General features: G+C 36.4%; 1 protein-coding gene across 1 annotated transcript in view; it reads right to left on the bottom strand.

Moving 5' to 3' along the window:
* STPG2 (sperm tail PG-rich repeat containing 2) overlaps positions 1-22,061 on the bottom strand; it is a 296,808-nt gene that overhangs the window by 240,811 nt on the left and 33,936 nt on the right. Inside the window, exon 5 of the mRNA XM_070506544.1 lies at positions 21,358-21,469. Coding sequence (XP_070362645.1) covers positions 21,358-21,469 — 112 coding nt within the window. The remainder of the gene's footprint in view (positions 1-21,357; positions 21,470-22,061) is intronic.

The following is a 22,061-nucleotide window of genomic DNA, read 5'->3' as shown; positions in this document are numbered from 1 at the left end:
CATTGGAACAGTTTTCTTAGAAAATAAAAAAAGTGAGCACTCAGACTTTTGGATACAGTAACCATAACACAAATAACTAATTTATGTTTGGGGGAGGAGAACACATTGAATTGTGTGCAAGTCTTCTTAAATCTTTGTTTATCCTCAAATTCAAGCTTCAAAAATTAATCACATAAGGCTACATAGTATTTCTGCCTCATGTCCTTATTATTAATCTTTTAAGCATATTTTTACTTATTTGAAACTATACCTTTCTACTTGAGATCTACTTAAGATTAGTAAATTACTTTCAGGTAATCTTCTACTAATCCAGAGAAAAATCTAGTTTATAAATTACACCTTTAAAATATGACATTTAAAACTCTAATAATTTTGATAAATTAGAGAAATGATAGCTCTATAATTTAGTTTGCAACCAGAATTTACATTTTAAAATCCGTAGTTACAAGTTATTTCCATTTGGCAGAACTTCCAAAAAACTAAAACTTACAACTTAAGTTTGCTCAGGCGAACTACAAGGCAAATTTTCATATCTTGCCATATAATTTTTAAACATTTGTTTTAATGAATGTGGGAAATGAATGAATAAATAAGGTTTTATGTCAATAAAGATCCAAAGTATTGGTGCCACCTAGTGAAATTTTACTCAATTTTTTAACTGACAGCTAATACAGCAACTTCATAAATTACACATTACCCAATCAAAGAACTTCCATAGGAACAACTGTTAAATGTTTTTGTATATTAAAGATGTCATTATTGTTAAGGAAGATACTAAAAAGAATTTTCATCGCTGAAGGCAAAACATATTCCTGTGGAAAATATTCAAGTTGAATAAAAAAGTTAATATCTGTGTTTTTTAACAGAAGTTCTCAGCAGAGCAGAATGCCATAACATATTCAAAAGATGTATTGAAACAACATTGTATATACAACAGAATTAAATGGATCTCAAGGATATGATAAACGAAAGAACAACCACTCATTAAAATATTATATTCATATTATTACATATTATATTTTGTTGTCCCATCAGAAAATGCTTAAATCCAAAGACACTAGAGCACTTACTTGTTTAATTACTTTACTGCTTTAAAACTTATTCTTCTAAGGCAATAGGATAAATGGGAGGAAAGAGAAAACCTAAGAATTCTTTCTCTAAATTCAAATTTTAACATAAAACTGCTAGTTTTTCAGATCGGTAATCAATTCATTCAAAAAAGCGTTATGAAACATTATGCATCTCACTCCACTAACTATAGGTATACCCAAAAACAAGCAGAATAAAAAAATCTTGTCCTGTAAGAAGAATGGTTTAATTGGGACATAAGATAAACATATTTTTTTAAAAGATTCCATACACAAGAAATAATGCTGCTCAAATTAATCATAAGTTCAGACAAAAGCAAATCAAACTTACAGAACTCTTACAAATCAATAATATAAAGACAAATAATTCAATTTTTAAATGGTCAAAGGTTCTGACTAGACATTTCTCTAAAGAAAATATAAAAATGGCCAATAAGTGCATGAAAAGATAGTCAACACCATTAGCCTTTGGGGAAATGCAAATCAAACCCACAATGATATACCACTTCACACCCACTAGGATGGCTTTAATCAAAAAGACAAATAATAGCAATTGTTGCAAAGATGTGGAGAAATTGGCATTTTTGTACTTTGGTGATCATAATAAAACAGTGCAGCTGCTTTGTAAAACAGTTCCACACAAAGTTAAATATAGGGTTATGATATTATCCAGAAATTCCACTCCCAGGTATACACCCAAGAGAAATGAAACATACATCCATACAGACGTGTACATAAATGTTCATAGCAGAATTATTCTTATGCCCAGTATTATTATGCTTTTGTTTAGCATATTGGTATAGTTATTATTTTTATTCTTAGCCAAAAAGTGTAAACAAACCAGATGTCCATCAGCTGATAAATGGATAAACAAAATGTGGTATATCCGTACAATGGAATATTATTCAGCCTTAAAAAGACATGAAATATTGATACATGCCACAACTTGGAAAACATGCCAAGTGAAAGAAGCCAGTCACAAAAGGACAAATATTGTTATGATTCCATTTATATGAAATATCCAGAGAGGCAAATCTACAGAAACAGAAAGTAGATTAGTGGTTGCCTAGAGCTGAGAAGACTGGGAGAAAAGGGAACAACTGCTAAATTGGGCGAGTTAAATATTCTAAAATTGATTGTGGTCATGGATGCACAACACTGGGAATACACTAAACCATTCAATTATATACTTTAAATGGATATATATGAATTATATCTCAATAAAGCTTTTTTTAAAGAACAAAGTAAACTTCTAAATTTAAAAAGAAGTACACTTGGAGGCAAACTCTAAATGACATGAAAAAAAGATGAACACTGAGAAACAAATCTGAAAAGACTACATTCCCTCTTCTAGCACGTGTGGCAATTTCCCCATTACAGGGAGGTAAAGGGAAAGGAATGCTCTAGATTAGCCAAACCAAGAGGGTTCAGAGAAAAAGCTTTGTAAAGATGTGAAAACAAGACAACCATAGAGGGAATCCAAAGTCTAATAAGCCAAAAAGAGGAGTTTCAAAGCATCAATACAAGCCAGAAATCTGAGGGACATCCAGGGAAACAAGAGAAAGAGCAATGGGCTCCATATAAGTAAAGAGCATTCCAAGATGGTTTCAAGGAATCGCTACCTATAACTAACTTTTGTGTACCCTCTACTGTAGGAGCCAGTGCATCAACTAAATTTAAAAAGCCAAGATGGGCTGGCCCGGTGGCACAGCAGTTAAGTTCACACATTCCACTTCAATGGCCCGGGGTTTGCCAGTTCAGATCCCGGGTACGGACATGACACCACTTGGCAAGCCATGCTGTGGTAGGTGTCCCACATATAAAGTAGAGGAAGATGGGCATGGATGTTAGCTCAGGGCCAGTCTTCCTCAGAAAAAAGATGAGGATTGGCAGCAGATGTTAGGTCAGGGCTAATCTTCCTCAAAAAAAAAGAAAAGCCAAGAAATGGAGAGAAGCTATTCAGCCTATTCCACATTAACTTTACCAACTTCCCCAAGTCCTACTTCTTTCAACTGCTCTTAATGTGTGGGTGAGGTACTCCAAAGTGTTGTTTTCCTGGCACATTTTTAAAGTTGGTCACTTCTTGCTCTTTTTCCCAACCCAGGGCCCCAAGATTAAGATATTTCTCCAGTCTGTTTACTAGTTACTTTCTTTGTTTATGACAGCTATTGAAAACTCTGCAGCACTCCACTACTAAAACCCCTCCCCATATTCTCATTTCTATTCATCTGCGTTTGGGCAGCTGAGGCTATAAAGGATATACAGAACGATATCCAGGCAATTCCCTGCATTATCTAGAGTCAAGGATCAAGCATTAAGACAAAAGAAGAAAATACCATCAGAAAGGCCATTTCCAATGCATTTTCTCTCCTTGTCTAAAGAAAGATCTCATGCATAAGAGAGTGGGAAGAAAAGCAAAAGATCTTAGATATGAGTTTGAGAATGGGCCCTGAGTTTACACTACCCCTTCCTAAGGCTAAGTGCTAAATTGAGGGGTGGGCGGGAGTGATGTATCCCACACGAGTCTGTGAAGGAAAGCCTATGCTCTAGACTCTGAAGGAAAACCTATGCCTCATTTCCTAGGTGGCAGCTAGGAAAGTAGCAAACTATAGGCTTCTCCAAGCTGCACCCAAGCCCAGCATGATGCAAGAGCAGGAGAGCAGCAAGGACTCTGAGAGCTTCCTAAGCAGACAGAACTGAGAAAATTTTACAATCTTTTTATCACCTGGTCACTAAATATATCTCCACCTCAGCTACCTATAAGCACAGTTTGAGAGTTTAGCTAAACTACTCTACACCGCAGCCTCCACATCCATTCTGTGTGGCCAAGCGGCCTGCAGGGGCCCTGCACTGACACGAGCTCCTCCCTCGAGGGCACACCCTAGGTAACAGTCCATAGAGTCATAAGTGAAGGGAAGTTGCTGGCATGACTCCTCCCACTGCCCTTGTGATACGCACTCTCCCCTGCCTCCCAGGGCCTTCCACTTGTGCTGCCCTAAGGGAAGACACCCCCCTGAAGCTAACTAAAACTCCACTCTTTTAGTTTGAATTCACCAATCTGACCTTTGGCCAGGAACCCCAAAGCACTCTGCACATGGACCCTAATAAAGGCATGGGCCCCAGAGGTCCTGCCGTGTTCTCCACCTGCACCCTGCCTTGATCTCCCCACATGCTCCCTGAGGTGTGCCCTGTACCTCCTCCAGGACCAGTGAGTAATTAAAAACAACATTTCTGGGGCTGGGCCGGTGGCACGTTCCACTTCGGTGGCCCAGGGTTCGCCGGTTCGGATCCCGAGTGCAGACATGGCACCGCTTGGTAAAGCCATGCTGTGGTAGGCGTCCCACATATAAAGTAGAGGAAGATGGGCATGGATGTTAGCTCAGAGCCAGTCTTCCCCAGCAAAAAGAGGAGCGTTGGCAGCAGTTAGCTCAGGGCTAACCTTCCTCAAAAAAAAAAAAAAAAACCACAAAATTTCTTCCCCACGAAATTGAAACCTAAAGCTTACCCTCAGTGACCATAACCAACCATCCTTTCACCTCTTCTATTTCCTCTCTCCTACATACCTCTGTTGACCCTCATTTTTATCTTCCAGTTCTCAATTCTTCCGTATTCTTACATTCCATCAAGCCCCTTCTGATTTCTTTTATCCCCTGACATTGATTCCATGGGTAGCCATTCAGGCCTTGAAAATCCTGATTTTCTCAAACCCTCACCATTTCACCATATCTATAGCTTCAATCCCCAACAATGTGTAGCCACACAATCCAGGTTCCTGCTCTTGCCCCCAGATTGAAAACAACAAGCTTTTGCTGAACACTATCAAATGGGACCTTTTTCTGTTGACCTGCAACTATTTTATTTGTCTCAATTTAACTCCTTGTCACAGTCCCCACAGTGTACATTCATTCTTCTCAAGTGTTGAACACCTACCTCTATCACCCTCTGGAGAGGTATGTTTTGCATATGTCACCAAAATGATACACGCCATCCAAATAAAATTAATGAATCAATCTCCTATACTTAATCTTAATATTTCTCTTTCAGGGGTCAGCAAACTATAGCCTATGAGCCAAATCCAGCCTAATGATCATTAGAGATTACCATTCATCATTATGTAAGAAGAGAATTTGGAGTTTAGGAAATGGAAAAGAGTCCATCTTCCCTCATTACCTCAAAATTTGAAATAAAAATGTCTACATCTAAGAAACAAATTTTTGCTATTACAAAAAAGCATTGAGAAACATGTGTATAATTATGATCCTGTTTTTCAACTAGTTCAATTTAACTCCTCATTACTTTTACTATTTATAAGATAAATAAATAAAAAGTTATTCTTTAAATTTTATTTCTCTAGTTTCAGGATGCTGTCACGGAAAAAGTTGTGGGAAAAAGTCTTCATTTTGAACAAAACATTTATTAGTTTTATATTATATCAAATATGAAGAAAATTCTACTTTAATTCACATTATCTACTTTAATTAAAAATGTTCTTTGATACCTCAATATTCTTGTTTTATCAAAATTGTTTTCACAGAGTTGATTTTTGAAGGAAAAAGAGGCAAACTGCAGATAGTTACAACAGATTAGCCCCTGGGTAAACACAATATTTTGTTTAAAACTTGTATTTTAAAGTATGTTTATGTAATTAGAATTAAACTACCCTTAAATGTGGCCAAATCTAAACTGTACAATAGATTTCACTAGTAAAGGACACAAGAAGAAGAAATCAAATCTTCAGCTCTTAAGAGTGTTCACATCTTCCAACACCCACTCCCCCAACACACCAAGATGTGTACTATAATCACCCATTATCTTTTAGAGTTTTTCCACATGTACCAAATAACAGGATAAGCGATAGGATAATACTGAGGTAATATTTTGGTATATAATTTATAATAATTGTAAATGAAAAAAATACAAGAGGAAAGCAAAATGGTAGTGGTATATATTTAAGTTGGACAATTTGATCATTTGATATACATAAATATTGTGAAATAATCACCACAATCAAGTAATTAATATATCCATCACCTCAGATAGTTATCATTTTCATTTCCTTTTTACTGTTGATGTAAGATACTTCCATACCTATTTTGTTTAGAGTTTTAACCATGAACAGGCATTGAACTTTGTCAAATGCTTTTTCTGCATCTACTGAGATGATCATGTGGAGTTTTTCTTTCATTTTGTTAATGTGTTGTATCATGTTGACTGATTTGTGTATGTTGAACCATCCTTGCATCCCTGGGATAAATCCCAATTGGCCATGGTATATGATTCTTTTAATGTGCTGTTAATTCAGTTTGCTAATATTTTATTAAGGAGTTTGCATCAATATTCATCAGGGATTCTGCCCTGTAGTTTTCTTTTCTTGGAGTGTCTTTGCCTGGTTATAGGATCAGGTGATGCTGGCCTCATATAATGAGTTTGAAAGTGTTCCCTCTTCTATTTTCTAGAAGAATTTAAGAAGGATTGATATCAATTCTTCTTTGAATATTTGATAGAATTCATCCATGAAGACATTAGGTCCTAGGCTTTTCTTTGTCAGGATATTTTTTATTATTGATTCAATCTCTTTGCTATTGGTCTGTTCAGGCTTCCTATTTATTTCTGATTCAGTTTTGGTAGGTTACATGTTTGTAGAAATTTATTCATTTCTTGTAGGCTCTCCAGTTTGTTGGCACATACTTGTTCATAATAGTACCTTATAATCTTTTTTATTTCTGAGGCATCCAATGTAATGTCTACTCTTTCATTTGATTTTATTTATTTGAGTATTCTTTCACTTGTTCTCAGTGTGTATAATGGTTTGTCAATTTTGTTTATCTTTCTTTTTGTTTCTTGTCTGTTTTATTCAGACAAGAATAAAATCTTTTTGTTTCTTTCTTTTTGTTTATCTTTTCTGTTTCATTCAGTTTTTTCTTTTTTATTTTTGGTTGTTCTCTATTTCATGTATTTCTGCTCTAATCTTGATTATTTCCTCCTTTTGGCTAACTTTGGGCTTAGTTTGTTCTTGTTTTTCTAGTTCCTCATGGTGTAAAGCTGGGTTACTTATTTGAGATATTTCTTCTGTTTTAATGTAGGCATTATTCACTATACACGTCCTTCTTAAAACTGCTTTTGCTGCAACCCATAAGTTTTGGTATGTTGTGTTTTCATTTCCATTTGTTTTGAGACATCTTTTATCTTCCTTTTGATTCCCTCTTTGACGAATTTTTAAGAAAGTGTTGTTTAGTTTCCACATATTTGTGAGTTTTCCCATTTTCTTGCTGTCATTGATTCTATTTTTATTCCATTGTGTCACAAAAGATATTTGGAATGATTTTGATATTCTTAAATTTGTTAAGTCTTGTCTTTTGACCTAACAAGCAGTCTATCTTGGAAAATATTCAGTGTGCACTTGAGTAGAATGTGTATTCTTCTGCTGTTGGGTAGAAATTTCTGCACAGGTCAGTTAGATTCATTTGCTCTATAATGTTGTTCAAGTCAGTTGTTCCTGTATTGATTTTCTGTCTGGATGTCCTATCCATTATTGAAAGTGAGTCATTATAGTCCCCCACTATTTTGTATTGCTGTCAATTCTGCCTTAAGGTCAGTCAATATTTGTTTTATATATTTACGTGTTCTCATATTGAGTGCATATATAATTGTTATATCTTTCTGTTGAATTGACCCCTTTATCATTATCCATTGACCTTCCTTGTCCCTAGACACAGTTTTAAACTTAAATCCTATTTTGTCTGCTATAAGTATAGCCACCCTTGCTTTCTTTTAGTCACCATTTGCATGAAATATCTTTTTTCATCCCTTCACTTTGGACCTATGTGTGTCTTTAATTTTAAAGTGAGTCTCTTATAGGCAGCATACCGTTGGATCTCGTCTTTTTTTATCCATTCAGCCACTCTAGGCCTTTTTATTGGTGAGTTTAATGCATTTACATTTAAGGTAGTTATTGATAAGTGAGGACTTACCACTGCCACTTTTTAAAATTGTCTTCTTTTTATCTTGTGGTTGTTTTGTCCCTCTCTTTCTCTCTCACTGTCTTCCTTTGTAATTTGATGATTTTTGTAGTGATTTGCTTTGGGTTTTTTTCTTTTTATCTTTTGTGTATCTATTATAGGTTTTTTCATGGTTCACTCAAAGGTTCTATAAAATATCTTGTAGTTAGAACCTTCTACTTCATCTTGATAACAACTTAACCTCAATCACATGCAAAAACAGTAACGTTTACTACCCCCACATACACACACACTGTATTCTTGTAGACACAGTTTGCTTCTTTTTACATTATATGCATTAAAAAACATGTTTACCTATTGACTTTTAAAGTAATTTACACACCATCTTTACTGTGTTACATTAATCTGTATATGTCTATATATTTACCTTTACTTATGAGATTTATGTTTTCCTATGTTTTCACATTGCTATTTAGCATGTTTTCATTTCAGTTTGAAGAAATCACTTAAGCATATCTTGTAAGGCGGGCCTAGTAGTGACAAATTCCCTCAGTTATTGTTTGTCTGGGAAAGATATTATCTCTCCTTCATTTTTAAATAATAATATTTCCAGGTATAGTACTCTTATACTATAAGAATTTTTTTCTTTCAGTACTTTGAAAATATCTTCTACTGGCCTCAAGGTTCCTGCTGAGAAATCCACTTATATTTTTATGGGGGGACTGCAGGAGGAGGGGGTCCTTACATGTGATAAATCACTTTTCTTTTGCTGCATTCAAAATTTTCTGTTGTTGACTTTTTAAAATTTGATGATAATGTGTCTCAGTGTAATCTTCTTTGGGTTGATCTTGTTTCTGGATCTTTGAGCTTCATAAATATGTATGTCCATTTCCCTCCAAAGATTCGGGAAGTTTTAAGCCATCATTTCTTTCTGCCCCTTTCTCTCTCTCTTTGCCTTCTGAGACTCCCAAAATGCATATATTGGGTTCTCTAATCATGTCCAATAAATCCAGCAGACTTTCTTCACTCTTTTTCACTCATTTATCTTTTTCTTCTCTGACTGGATAATTTCACAAGACCTCTCTTTGAGTTCACAGATTCTGTCTTCTACTTGATTGAATCTACTCTAGAAACTCTCTATGGCATCTTTCATTTCATTTATTGTACTCTTCAGCTTCAGAACTTCTGTTTAGTTCTTTCTCAAGATTTTCATCTCTGTTAACTTTCTCATTTTATTCCTGTACTGTTATCCTGATTTCATTGAGTTGTCTACCTTTGTTCTCTTGTAGCTCACTGAGCTTCCTTGAAACAATAATTTCAAATTCATTGACAGGCAATTAATAGATCCTCATTTCTTTGAGGCCAGTTACTGGAAAATTACTGTGTTCCTTTGGCAGTGTCATGTTTCCTTGATTTTTTTGTGTTTCTTATAGCCTTGCATTGATGTTTTCACATTTTAGGGAGCAGTCACCTCTTCCAGACTTCATGGACTGGCTTCAGTGGGAAAAGAACTACGAGTGGTTGTGAGGGTACCAGATGAGTGGGATGCAGTGGCTCCAGCTCTAGGGGGAGAGGGGACCACAGAGGAAGCTCTTGCTTTAAGAAGGGTGCAAAAGTATACACTCCATGAATCTCTAATACCTAATGTCAATGTCATCAAAGATTGCAGACTTGTTTAGCAGCTAAGGCTAGAGGTGTCCAGAGTGGCACCAAGGGCTATTGGGGTCCTTAGTGTCAAAATATGCTGCAGTCCTCCTGTTCTCCTTTTCCCCATAGGAGGAAGTCATAGCCAAAGGGATCCCTCTTGGAGTTGGGTCCGGTGCAGAAGCATACTCACTGAAGTGTTCGTGTTGGTATCTAAGATGTGGGCACATACGTAGCCACCACAGAGATAGGGTCCTGGGTGTGTGCATGGTTGCAAGAGGTGGGTGGCAACTCCAGCCCTGGAGTCCAGCAGCTGTGGTGGCTTCTTCTCAAGGGCAGGCAAGCAGCATGGACTCCACGCAGCTCCATCAGCTGAGTTAAGCTTACAAGACTTCAGGAATCCTCAGTAGTGAAAGTTTCAGATGTCCATGGTGGTGACAAGGGCTGCCAGGGTCCTCTCACTCCCCTTTCCCAAGTTGGGGAAGATCACACAGGTGGGATCCATCTTGGCATTAAACTACAATGGACTGAGGGATGGTGTGATGCAGGTAAAATGCCTCCCACACTTTTCCATGTGGTCTTGTTCAGTTTTGAGCTCCTCAGGGTTCCTGTAGCTTCCTTGTTGTACTTCAGAGCTCTCCCAGACCTATTTTCATCAGTATGTAGTTCTTTCTTGGTCATTATTGTTTTTTATGAGGGGATAAGTGTTGGGACTCTTAGTTCCCCATCTTGCTAATATTACTTTCAGAAAATATTTTATGTTTAAAAAATTCATTTCCTGACTTCCAGTTTCCACTTCTACGTGTAGGGAACTTGGATGTTGCCACTCCTCCCTAACAAGTAAAAATCTGAACAGAATGCAAAATCTAACTCTTCTTAGATCCACAAGAGAGCAGAGGACACAGGGCAAACTTCCGTCCCCAAAATTGGAGAGACAGACAGGCAAATACAGGGAGTTATAGCTTGTCAAAACAGAGACTCACAAGTAGAAACCACTGTGCAAACCAGTGCTTGGGTAGAAAAATCTGAACTGTAATTGAAGAATTGCTTGAGGCTCAGGGCAAACAAGTCTGAGAGTTAAAAACTCCAGGGGCCCAGTCACAGGGGAGGGCCCCACAATACTGATTTACATCCAGGAGCTCAACTAGGTTCTCACAGTAAATACTGAAGAAAAATCTCCTCATGATTCTGGAAGGGGAAAAGGAAAGGGACCATTTTGAAATATGCCAGAGCACTCTGTTTTTCTTAACAAGGCCTGCTTTCAAGAGAATCTAAGTAACTAGAGCCTAACCTGGAGGAATATTATCAGCACCTAACAGTCCTGGGAAGGGAAATACCCAACTCCAGTCACCTCTAGCCTTCCACATAGGATAAGAGAAATATCCAACTCCAGCCCACACTAGCCAGCCTATCCCACCTAAGGGGGGAGAAAAAAACTGAGAAACACTTGTGAAGTTCACAGTCCAGAGGCATAGGCTCACTAAAAGATGGGACTATAGACTGCTTCCCCTCCCCTATACCTTACTGCCACACCACTAAAGCCATATTTACAGCAGTTCCTTTACCTGATACATCATATCAAGTGCTATAGATTGAATGTTTGTGGCCCCCAAAATTCATGTTTAAACTAATTCCCATTGTAATGGGATTTGGAGGTGGCACATTTGGGAGGTGATTAATTCATGAGGGCAGAGCTCTCATGAATGGGATTAGTGGCCTTATGAAAAAAAAAAAACACCCAAGAAACTTCCCTTGCCCATTGCACTCTGTGAAGACACAGCAAAAAGACGACCATGTATGAACCAGGAGGTGGGCCCTCAACAGACACTGAATCTGCTGGCACTGCGATCTTGAACTTCCCAGAGTCCCAGAACTATAAGGAATAAATTTCTCTTGTTTATAAGCCACCCAGTCTGTGGTATTATGTTTTAGCAACCCAAGAAGACTAAGACATACAGTTATCAAAAAAAAATTACAATGAATACTAAAAGGCAAAAAATTAGAAGAGACAGAGCAAGCATTGGAACCAAGGATGGGAGAGGTGGTAAATTCATGAGATCTGGAACTGAAAACAAGTAAGATCAATACACTAAGGGATCTAAAGGATAAAGAAGAATGGATGAGCAATGTAAGCAGAGAGACGAAAATCCTAAGAAAGAACCAAAAAGAAACACTGGAGATCAAAAACACCATAAAAGAAATGAAGAATGCCTTTGTAGGTTTATTAGTAGACTGGACATGGCTGAGGAAAGAATCTCTGAGTTGGAAGCTATCTCCAAAACTTAAACCTCCAAAACTGAAAAACAAACAGGAAAAAGACTGAAAAAAGCAAACAGAATATCCAAAGACTGTGGGACAACTACAAAAGACGTAACATATGCATAATGGAAATACCAGAAGAAGAAAGAGAGAAAGGAACAGAAGAAATATTTGAAACAATAATGACTGAGAATTTCCCCAAAATTTATGTCAGACACCAAACCACAGATCCAGGATGGCCAGTGCCAAAAAATAAGGAAAATGCCCAAAAATCTACACTTAGCCATACCCTCTTCAAACTACAGAAAATAAAAGATAAAGGAAAAAATCCTGAAAGAAGACAGAGGGAAAAAACACTTTACCTAAAGAGGAACAAAGAATTACATCAGAATTCTCCAAAGAAACTCTGCAAGCAAGAAGAGAGTGGAGTGAAACACTTAAAGTGTTGAGATGAAAAAAAAAAAAAACCCTAGAATTCCATACTCTGTAAAATTATACTTTAAAAGTGAAAGAGGAATAAAGACTTTCTCAGACAGACAAAAATTGACGGAATTTGTTGCCAGTAGATCTGCCTTGGAAGAAATGTTAAAAGAAGTTCCTCAGAGAGAAGGAAAATAATATAGCTCAGAAATTCAGATCTGCATCAAGGCAGGAATAAGCGAAGGTAAAATAAAAATTTTTATCTGTGTTATTCTTAATTGATCTAATATATAACAGTTTGCTCAAAATAATAATAGCAACAATATATTCAATTATGTATGCTTATGTACATATCATATATTTATATGTTGATGTATGCTTATATATAAGTGAAATGAATGACAGGAATGATGCAGACAACAGAGGGTGGAATTAGGGTTATTTTGTTATTACAAGGTATCACACTACCTGCAAAGTAGTATAGTATTATCTGAATTATTGAATTATGAATTATGAAGGATCAGTTGTAAAAGAATATTGAAAACTAGCAACAAACACTTAAAAAGTAAAGAAAGAAGTACAGCTACAAGCCAAGAAAGGAGAGAAAATTTAATCTTATAAAATGTTTAATTAAAGCCACAAAAGATAGAAAAAGGAAAAAACAGGAAGAAAGAACAAGGGCATCAAATACAAAACAGTAACAAAAGTGGTAGACATTCATCCAACTATATCAATAATTATTAAATATCAATGACCTAAATGCACCACTTAAAAGACAGAGATTACCAGAGTGGATCAAAAAACAAGCCCCGCTAGATAAGACTTGTATATAGTAGTCTTGCTGTCTACAAGAATCTCACTTTAAATATAAAGATACATATAGATTAAAAGTAAATGGGGGGAGTGACATCAGCATGATGGCGAAGTGAACTTGCACAGGGATTCTCTCCTCTCCAACATACAATGAAAAAGGTCATCCATGCTCCAACAAAGGACATCCTAACACAACACAAAAAACATCGGAGAGACATACAGCATACAAGGGAGGGCAGAGAGGCTGGAGCCCCCCTTGGAGGAGCTGGAATGGGGTAAGAGAGAACTTCACTCACTCCCCTAAAGACTGTGATCCATGACCACAGGAGGCTCCAAGAGGGAAGGAACAGGGGAGGGGACATTCATTCACAGGAACATCAAGGACCCCTAAGGGCCCGTGCAGCCTAGAGGGAAAATCTCAATCTGGACGAGAGATTTCATGGGGGGTGACATCATCAAGCCAACACCCCAGGAGAGCAGATAGTGAGAGAAGAGCACAAAAGCCCAGAGTGAACAAAAGAAAAAGCACCCCTCCCCGCATGCACCCCACAGACCACCACCTGGGATTTTGGCTGAAGGCAGAGGGCTCAGAATATGAAGCTCTTGACCTCCACCCAGTGGCGACAGTCGGTAAGTGCAACCAAATAATATCAGGATGTGTAAGAACCAAACCACCTCCTCTAGCAATATCAAACACTATATCAACTCTCCAGACCAGAGAGAAAATGACAAGTATCCAGAATTCAGTCCTGAGGACACAGAAATACGTAATATAAATGACAATGAATTCAAAATAGCTATCATCAAATAACTCAACGAGGTAAAAGAGAATGTAGAGAAACAATTCAACAAGTTCAGGAGCTATTTCACAAAAGAGATTGAAACTATAAAGAAGAATCAGCCAGAAATATTGAAAGACACAATGGAAGAGTTGAAACCCAAACAATGATTCCCTGAATGCTCAAGTGGACATCATAAAGCAGTGTATCAGCATAAGAGAAGATAGACATGTTGAAATGCTCCAGACAGAGGAGGAGAGAGAACTAAGAATAAAAAGAAATGAAGAAAGTCTCTGAGAAATATCCGACCCAATTACAAAAAGCAACATAAGAATGATAGGTATTCAAGAAGGAGAAGAGAAGGAAAATGGAGCAGAAAGTGTGTTCAAAGAAATGATAGCAGAGAACTTCCAAAACCTAGGGAAAGAGAGGGAAATCTGTGTGGAAGAGGCTTCCAGATCTCCTAGATACATCAATGTAAAAAGACGTATAGTAGTGAAACTGGAAAAAATGAATGACAAAGAAAGAATGCTCAGGGCAGCAAGACAGAAGAAAATAACCTACAAAGGAATCCCTATTAGGCTTTCAGCAGATTTCTCTGCAGAAACCTTACAAGCTAGGAGAGAATGGAATAACATATTCAAATCTTTGAAAGACAAAAATTTCCAGCCAAAAATACTCTATCCAGCAAAAATATCCTTCAGATATAATAGAGAAATAAAAGCTTTCACAGACAAACAAAAGCTAGGGGAGTTCATAGCCACAAGACCCCCCTAGAACAAATCCTCAAGAAGGCCCTCATACCTGGAAAAAAAATAGGGAGAAAGGGGTTACAAAGCATGGAGTAAGGAGATAAATAGGTAGACAGAATCGCAACAGGATAGCAAATATGCAAGTATAGCATTAAAGATAATAGGGAAGGAAAATACCAAAAACAAAGATAATCTTGTCAGTTTAACCACACACTCACAACACAAGATGGAATAAAATGTGATAAAAACAACTTAGGAGAGGAGGAGGAAAGAGACTGAATCAGTTTAGACTAAGGAAATAAGAGTCCATCAAAAATGGACTATCTTATACACGAGATTCTGAATACAAACCTCATTGTAACCACTAAACAAAAAAGCAGAACAGAGACACAAATAATAAATAAGGAGAAGACAAAGAAACACATCATAAAAAACTACAGAATTCAAGGGGTAGACCAAAACACACAGGACGAGAAATAAAGGAAATGCAGGAGAACCAGAAAATGAGTGATAAAATGACAGCATTAAGCCCTCATACATCAATAATCGCCCTAAATGTAAATGGATTAAATTCTCCAATGAAAAGACACAGAGTAGCAAGATGGATTAAAGAACAAGACCCAACAACATGCTGCCTCCAGGAAACACATCTCAGCTCCAAAGGCAAACATAGGTTCAGAGTGAAGTGGTGGAAGATGATACTGCAAGCTAATGGCAAATAAAAGAAAGAAGGTGTCCCAATACTTATATAAGACAAAGTAGACTTCAAGATAAGGCAGGTAAAGAGAGACAACGAGGGGCAGTATATAATGACCAAAAGAACACTCCATCAGGAAGATATAACACTTATGAATATCTATGTACCCAACACAAGAGCACCAAAGTTCACAAAGCAACTATTAACAAACATAAAAGAAGATATTAAAAATAACACAATAATAGTAGGGGACCTCAACACCTCAGTCACATTAATGGATAGACCATCCAGACAGAAAATCAACATGGAAACAGTACAACTAAATGAAAAGCTAACCCAGATGGACTTAATAGACATACATAGAACACTCCATCCCAAAACAGCAGAATACACATTCTTCTCAAGTGCACACAGACATTCTCAAGGATAGACCATATCTCTGGAAACAAGGCAAGCCTCAATAAACTTAAGAAAATTGAAATAATAACAAGCATCTTTCCTGATCACAATGCTATCAAGCTACAAATTAATTACAAGAAAAAAGCTGAGAAAGGGACAAAGATGTGGAGACTAAACAACATGCTATTGAACAAGCAATGGATCATTGAAGAAATTAAAGGAGAAATCAAAACATATTTGGAGACAAATGAAAATGGTAACATCATACCAACTCAAATGGCATGCATCAAAATCCGTATTAAGAGGGAAGTTCATTGCAACACAGGCACACCTTAACGAACAAGAAAAATCCCAAATAAGCAATCTCAATTACACCTAACTGAATTACAAAAAGAACAAACAAAGCCCAAAGTCAGCAGAAGGAGAGAAAGAATAAAAGTCAGAGCAGAAATAAATGCTATTGAAACAAAAAAGGCAGTATAAAGGATCAATGAAACGAACAGCTGGTTCTTTGAGAAGATAAATAAAATTGTCAAACCCCTAGCCAGACTGACAAAAAAAGACAGAGAGAGAAACCTCAGAAAAACAAAATTAGAAATGAAAGAGGAGAAATAACAATGGACACCACAGAAATACAATGGATTATAAGAGAATACTATAAAAAATTTCATGCCAACAAAATAGATAAGCTAGAGGAAATGGATAAATTCTTAGACTCATACAACCTCCCAAAGCTGAACCAAGAAGAAACAGACAAATCTGAATAGACCAATCACAAGGAAAGAGATTGAAACAGTAATCAAAAGCATGCCAAAGAATAAAGCCCCAGGACCAGATGGCTTCCCTGGGGAATTCTACCAAACTTTCAGAGAGGATTTAATACCTATCCTGCTCAAGCTATTCCAAAAAATTATGGAAGGTGGAACACTTCCTAACACATTCTATGAGGCCAATATCACTCTGATACCAAAGCCTGACAAGGACAACATGAAAAAGGAAAACTACAGGTCAATATCACTGATAAACCTAGATACAAAAACCCTCAACAAAATTTTGGCAACCCGAATTCAGCAATACATCAAAAGGATCATACATCATGATCAAGTGGGATTTATACCAGGGACACAGGGATGGTTCAACATCTGCAAATCAATCAATGTGATATACCACATCAATGAACTGAGGAATAAAAACCATATGATCATCTCAATAGATGCAGAGAAAGCATTTGACAAGACTCAACAGGCATTTATGATAAAAACTCTTAACAAAATAGGGATAGAAGTAAATTACCTCAACATAATAAAGGCCATATATGACAAACCCACAGCCAACATCATACTCAATGGGCAAAAACTGAGCACCATCCCCCTCAGAACTGGAACAAGACAAGGATGCCCACTATCACCACTCTTATTCAACATAGTACTAGAGGTTTTTGCCAGAGCAATTAGGCAAGAGAAAGGAATAAAGGGAATCCGAACAGGGAGTGAAGAAGTGAAACTCTCGCTGTTTGCAAATGACATGATCTTATATGTTGAAAACCCCAAAGAATCCATCAGAAAAATAACAGAAATAATCAACAACTACAGTAAAGTTGCAGGGTACAGAATCAAGTTACAAAAATCAGTTGCTTTTCTATACTCTAACAATGAACTTATAGAAAGAGAACTCAAGAATACAATTCCATTTAAAATCACAACTAAAAGAATAAAGTACCTAGGAATAAATTTAATCAAGCAAGACTTATACAATGAAAGCTATAAGACATTACTGAAAGAAATTGATAATGACATAAAGAGATGGAAAGAGATTCTATGCACATGGATTGGAAGAATAAACATACTTAAAATGTCCATACTACCCAAAGCAATCTACAGATTCAATGCAATCCCAATCAGAATCCCAATGACATTCTTCATGGAAATAAAACAAAGAATCCTAAAATTCACATGGGGCAACCAAAGACCCCAAATTGCTAAGGCAAACCTGAGAATAAAAGAACAAAGCTGGAGGCATCAAAATCCCTGACTTCAAAATGTACTACAAAGCCATAGTGATCAAAACAACATGGTACTGGTACAAAAACAGGCACACAGATCAATGGAAGAGAACTGAAAGCCCAGAAATAAAACTGCACATTTATGTACAGCTCATCTTCCACGAAGGTGCCAAGAACATACAATGGAGAAAAGACAGTCTCTTCAATAAATGGTGTTGGGAACCCACAACTAAGAATATGCAACTATGTACCTGAGGGCTTTGGGGAGAAAAAGGAAAAAAATAAAATCTTTAAAAAATAAATAAATAAATAAATAAATAAATAAATAAATAAATAAATGGTGTTGGGAAAACTGGACAATCACGTGCAAAAGAACGAAAGTAGACCACTATCTCATGCCATATACAAAAATAAATGCAAAATGGATCAAAGACTTGAAGATAAGTCCTGAAACCATAAAACTCCTGGAAGACAAATAGGTAGTACACTCTTTGACATCAAACTTAAAAGAATCTTATCGAATACCACCTCTTCTCAGACAAGGGAAACAAAAGAAAAATAGAAACAAGTTGGAGTTCAACAGACTGAAGAGCTTCTGCAAGGCAAAAGAAACTAGGATCAAAACAAAGAGACAACCCACCAATCAGGAGATAATATTTGCAAATAATATATCTGACAAGGGGTTAATCTCCATAATATATAAGGAACTCACACAACTGAACAATAATAAAACAAACAGCCTGATCAAAAGATGGGCAGAGGATATGAAGAGATATTTTTCCACAGAAGATATACAGATGGCCAATAAATACATGAAAAGATGTTCAACATCACTAATCATCAGGGAAATGCAAATCAAAATTACACTAAGAATCCCACCTTATGCCTGTTAAAATGGCTATAATCACTGAGACTAAAAATAACAAATGTTGGGGAGGGTGTGTAGAAAAGGGAACCCTCATACACTGCTGGTGGGAATGCAAACTGGTGCAGCCAATATGGAAAACAGTATGGAGATTCCTCAAAAAACTAAAAATTGAACTACCATACAACCCAGCTATCCCACTACTGGATATCTACCCAAACAACTTGAAATCAACAATCCAAAGAAACATATACATCCCTATGTTTTTTGCAGCACTATTCACAATAGCCAAGACATGGAAACAATCCAAGTGCTCATCAACTGATTGGATAAAGAAGATGTGGTATATATATACAATGGAATACTACTCAGCCACCAAAAAGACAAATCCATCCCATTTGCAACAACATGGAAGGACCTGGAGGGAATTATGCTAACTGAAATACGCCAGACTGAGAAAGACAAACACCAGATGATTTCACTCATATGCGGAATATGAACAAACACATGGACAAAGAAAACAGTTCAGTGGTTACCAGGGGAAGGGGGGTGGGGGTGGGCATAGAGGGTGAAGGGGAGCACTGATGTGGTGACAGTCAAGAAATAATGTACAACTGAAATCTCACACTGATAGAAACTATTATGAACTCGATAAAAAATTTTTAAAAAGTAAATGGATGGAGAAAAATATACCATGCTAACACTAATCAAAAGAAAGCAAGACTAGTCATATTAATTTCATACAGAGCCAACTTCAAAGCAAGGAAAGTTATCAGGCATAAAGAAGATAATTACATAAGGATAAAGGGGTCAATTCTCCAAAAAGGCATAACCATTCTTAATGTCTATGCGCCTAACAGAGCAGCAAACTATATCAGGCAAAAACTAATAGAACTGCAAGGAAAAGCAGATGAATGCACTACCACAGTTGGAGAGTTCAAGACCCCCTCTCAAGAATCGACAGACTAGCAGGCATAAAATCAGTAAAGACATAGTTGGACTCAATAACACCATCAATCAACTAGATACAATTTACATCATTTATATCATTGAAAGCACAGATGAGAATCTAAGTTTCCACCTTAGGAAAACAAAGAAGAGCAAATTAAATCCAAAGTAAGCAGAAGAAAAGAAATAGTAAGAATTAGAACAGAAATTGAAAATAAGAACTAAATAGAGAAAATCAACAGAATCAAACGCTGGTTCTTTGAAAAGATCAATAAAATCTGTTAATCTCTAGCCATGCAAACTAAAAAAAAAACCAAAGAGGACACAAGTTACTAATATCAGAAATAAAGGAGGGGACATCACTACAATCACGCAGACATTAAAATGATAATAAATGAATACTATGAAAACCTCTGTGCTCATACATTTGATAACCTAGATGAAATGTATCAATTCCCTGAAACATTCAATCTGCCAAACTCACACACGAAGAAACAGATGGTCTGAATAGGCCTCTATCTATTAAAGAAATTCAATCAATAATTAATAACCTTCCAAAACAGAAACTGCCAGGCCTAGACAGGTCCACTGGTGAATTCTACCAAACATTTAAGGAAGAAATTATACCAATTCTCTTCAATCTCTTTCAGAGGATAGAAGCAGAGAGCATACATCCCAACTCATTCTATGAGGCCAGCATTACCCTAACACCAAAAGCAGGCAAAGGTGCTGCAAGAAAACTACAGACCAATATCTCTCATGATTCTAAATTAACACTTTTTATCCTGTTTTAGAGTTATAATTGTTATTCTGTGAAAACAATTGTATTATATTATTCTGTTATTTTGTCTTTTTCTAATATTTCCATAAATAATTTTTTTATTGCTGCTTAATACTCAGGGGAAGACTAAGGAAATCAAATGCAGAGAACATTCTTATTGAAATAGTCATTGATTTTTTAACTAAGAATCATTTATCCTTACTCTAAATGTATCCATTTTAAATTTTGTAATCCTATAATACACAAGTTTTTAAGTTTAAATATAATAATACACTGAAGGGAAGAAGATCCAAGACTTTATTTTTCTACAAGTCCCAAATGAGTAAACTGGAATGTAGCAACCAAAAAATATATTTAATGGAATTAGGGGTTTTATGTTAATAAATATACACTATCCAGAACAAGGAAGATGAAAATCTTACCATGTACTAAGCAGACTACACCAAGAATACTATGCTTAGTTCTAGTATCATATTTTTTTAAAAAGAGAGAGAGAGCTTCACAAACTGAAGAAGATCCCTAGATAATGTCAAAGGAAAATAAGTTATCTTGAAGTTAAATAATGAGAATAGTCAAAGATATTTACAACATTTATCATTATTAGAAAAGATTTAAAAAGGGATTGAAAAGATTAAAAAAGGGATAGGAAAAAGGAGAATAAGTAGACAGCAGGCAGGTACATTTTGGTCAGTTTAAGAAGGGAATTGTAAGAAACAGAGTCGTCCACTACTGAAACAAGAAACCTTAGGGTTAGTGAGCCCTTTATCACAAGAGGTGTTAGCAGAGACAGTCATCACTCAATCGAGGTTTGAAGTACTGCTGCTTCCACCATATTCGTTGAGTGACAATTAGCCACCAGTCACAGTAGATCTAAGAGTACTCTAACCTTGTGATATGAGTCAATGAGCTTAACCTCTAGAATGTAGATGAAATAGCTACTTTTCAACTTACCTTTTTTTCCTCCTGCAATATTATTACTTCATAAAGTCGTGGGAGAGATAAGCAATAATTTTGCTGTTGATCTCTCTTGATGTTAATATTTTCATAATGTGGTGTCTTTTTCCTTTAGAAAATTCAGAAAGAAATTGAGGAACTCTCAAGGATTCAAATATATAAATGTTTATATAAGCAAAGAATATTTTTACACCATTTCCTGCTTAAAAAATATGCAATAATACGATCATCTGGGTATGTCAAACCAAAATATTCTAAACTTTGTAAAATGCATTCATTTATGTTGTTTAGTTCTGCATTTTCCAATTCAGAGAACTATAACAAATCTATTCTAATAAAGACAGCAAAAAAGAAAACAGGATGTTGGATTTATGTCATGAGTTTAAACAAAAAGCCACCAAAAAAATGTTTCCTGTGTACTCTGGGGCCGGCCCGATGGTACAGCAGTTTCGCACGTTCTACTTCAGCGGCCTGGGGTTTGCTGGTGTGGACCTATGCATTGCTTGTCAAGCCATGCTGTGGTAGGAGTCCCACACATAAAACAGAGGAAGATGGGCACAGATGTCAGCTCAGTCTTCCTCAGCAAAAAAGAGAAGGATTGGCAGCAGATGTTAGCTCAGGGCTAATCTTCCTCAAAAAAAAAAAAGTTTCCTGTGTATTCCATTTACCATAAAAAGCCTTTTAAATTTCAAATCCCTTGG

This window comes from Equus asinus, chromosome 3 (genome assembly GCF_041296235.1).
Source record: "Equus asinus isolate D_3611 breed Donkey chromosome 3, EquAss-T2T_v2, whole genome shotgun sequence".
In the NCBI taxonomy this organism is placed as follows: domain Eukaryota; kingdom Metazoa; phylum Chordata; class Mammalia; order Perissodactyla; family Equidae; genus Equus; species Equus asinus.
Note: the sequence above shows the minus strand (reverse complement) of the source record. Positions and strands in the feature narration are given on the sequence as shown.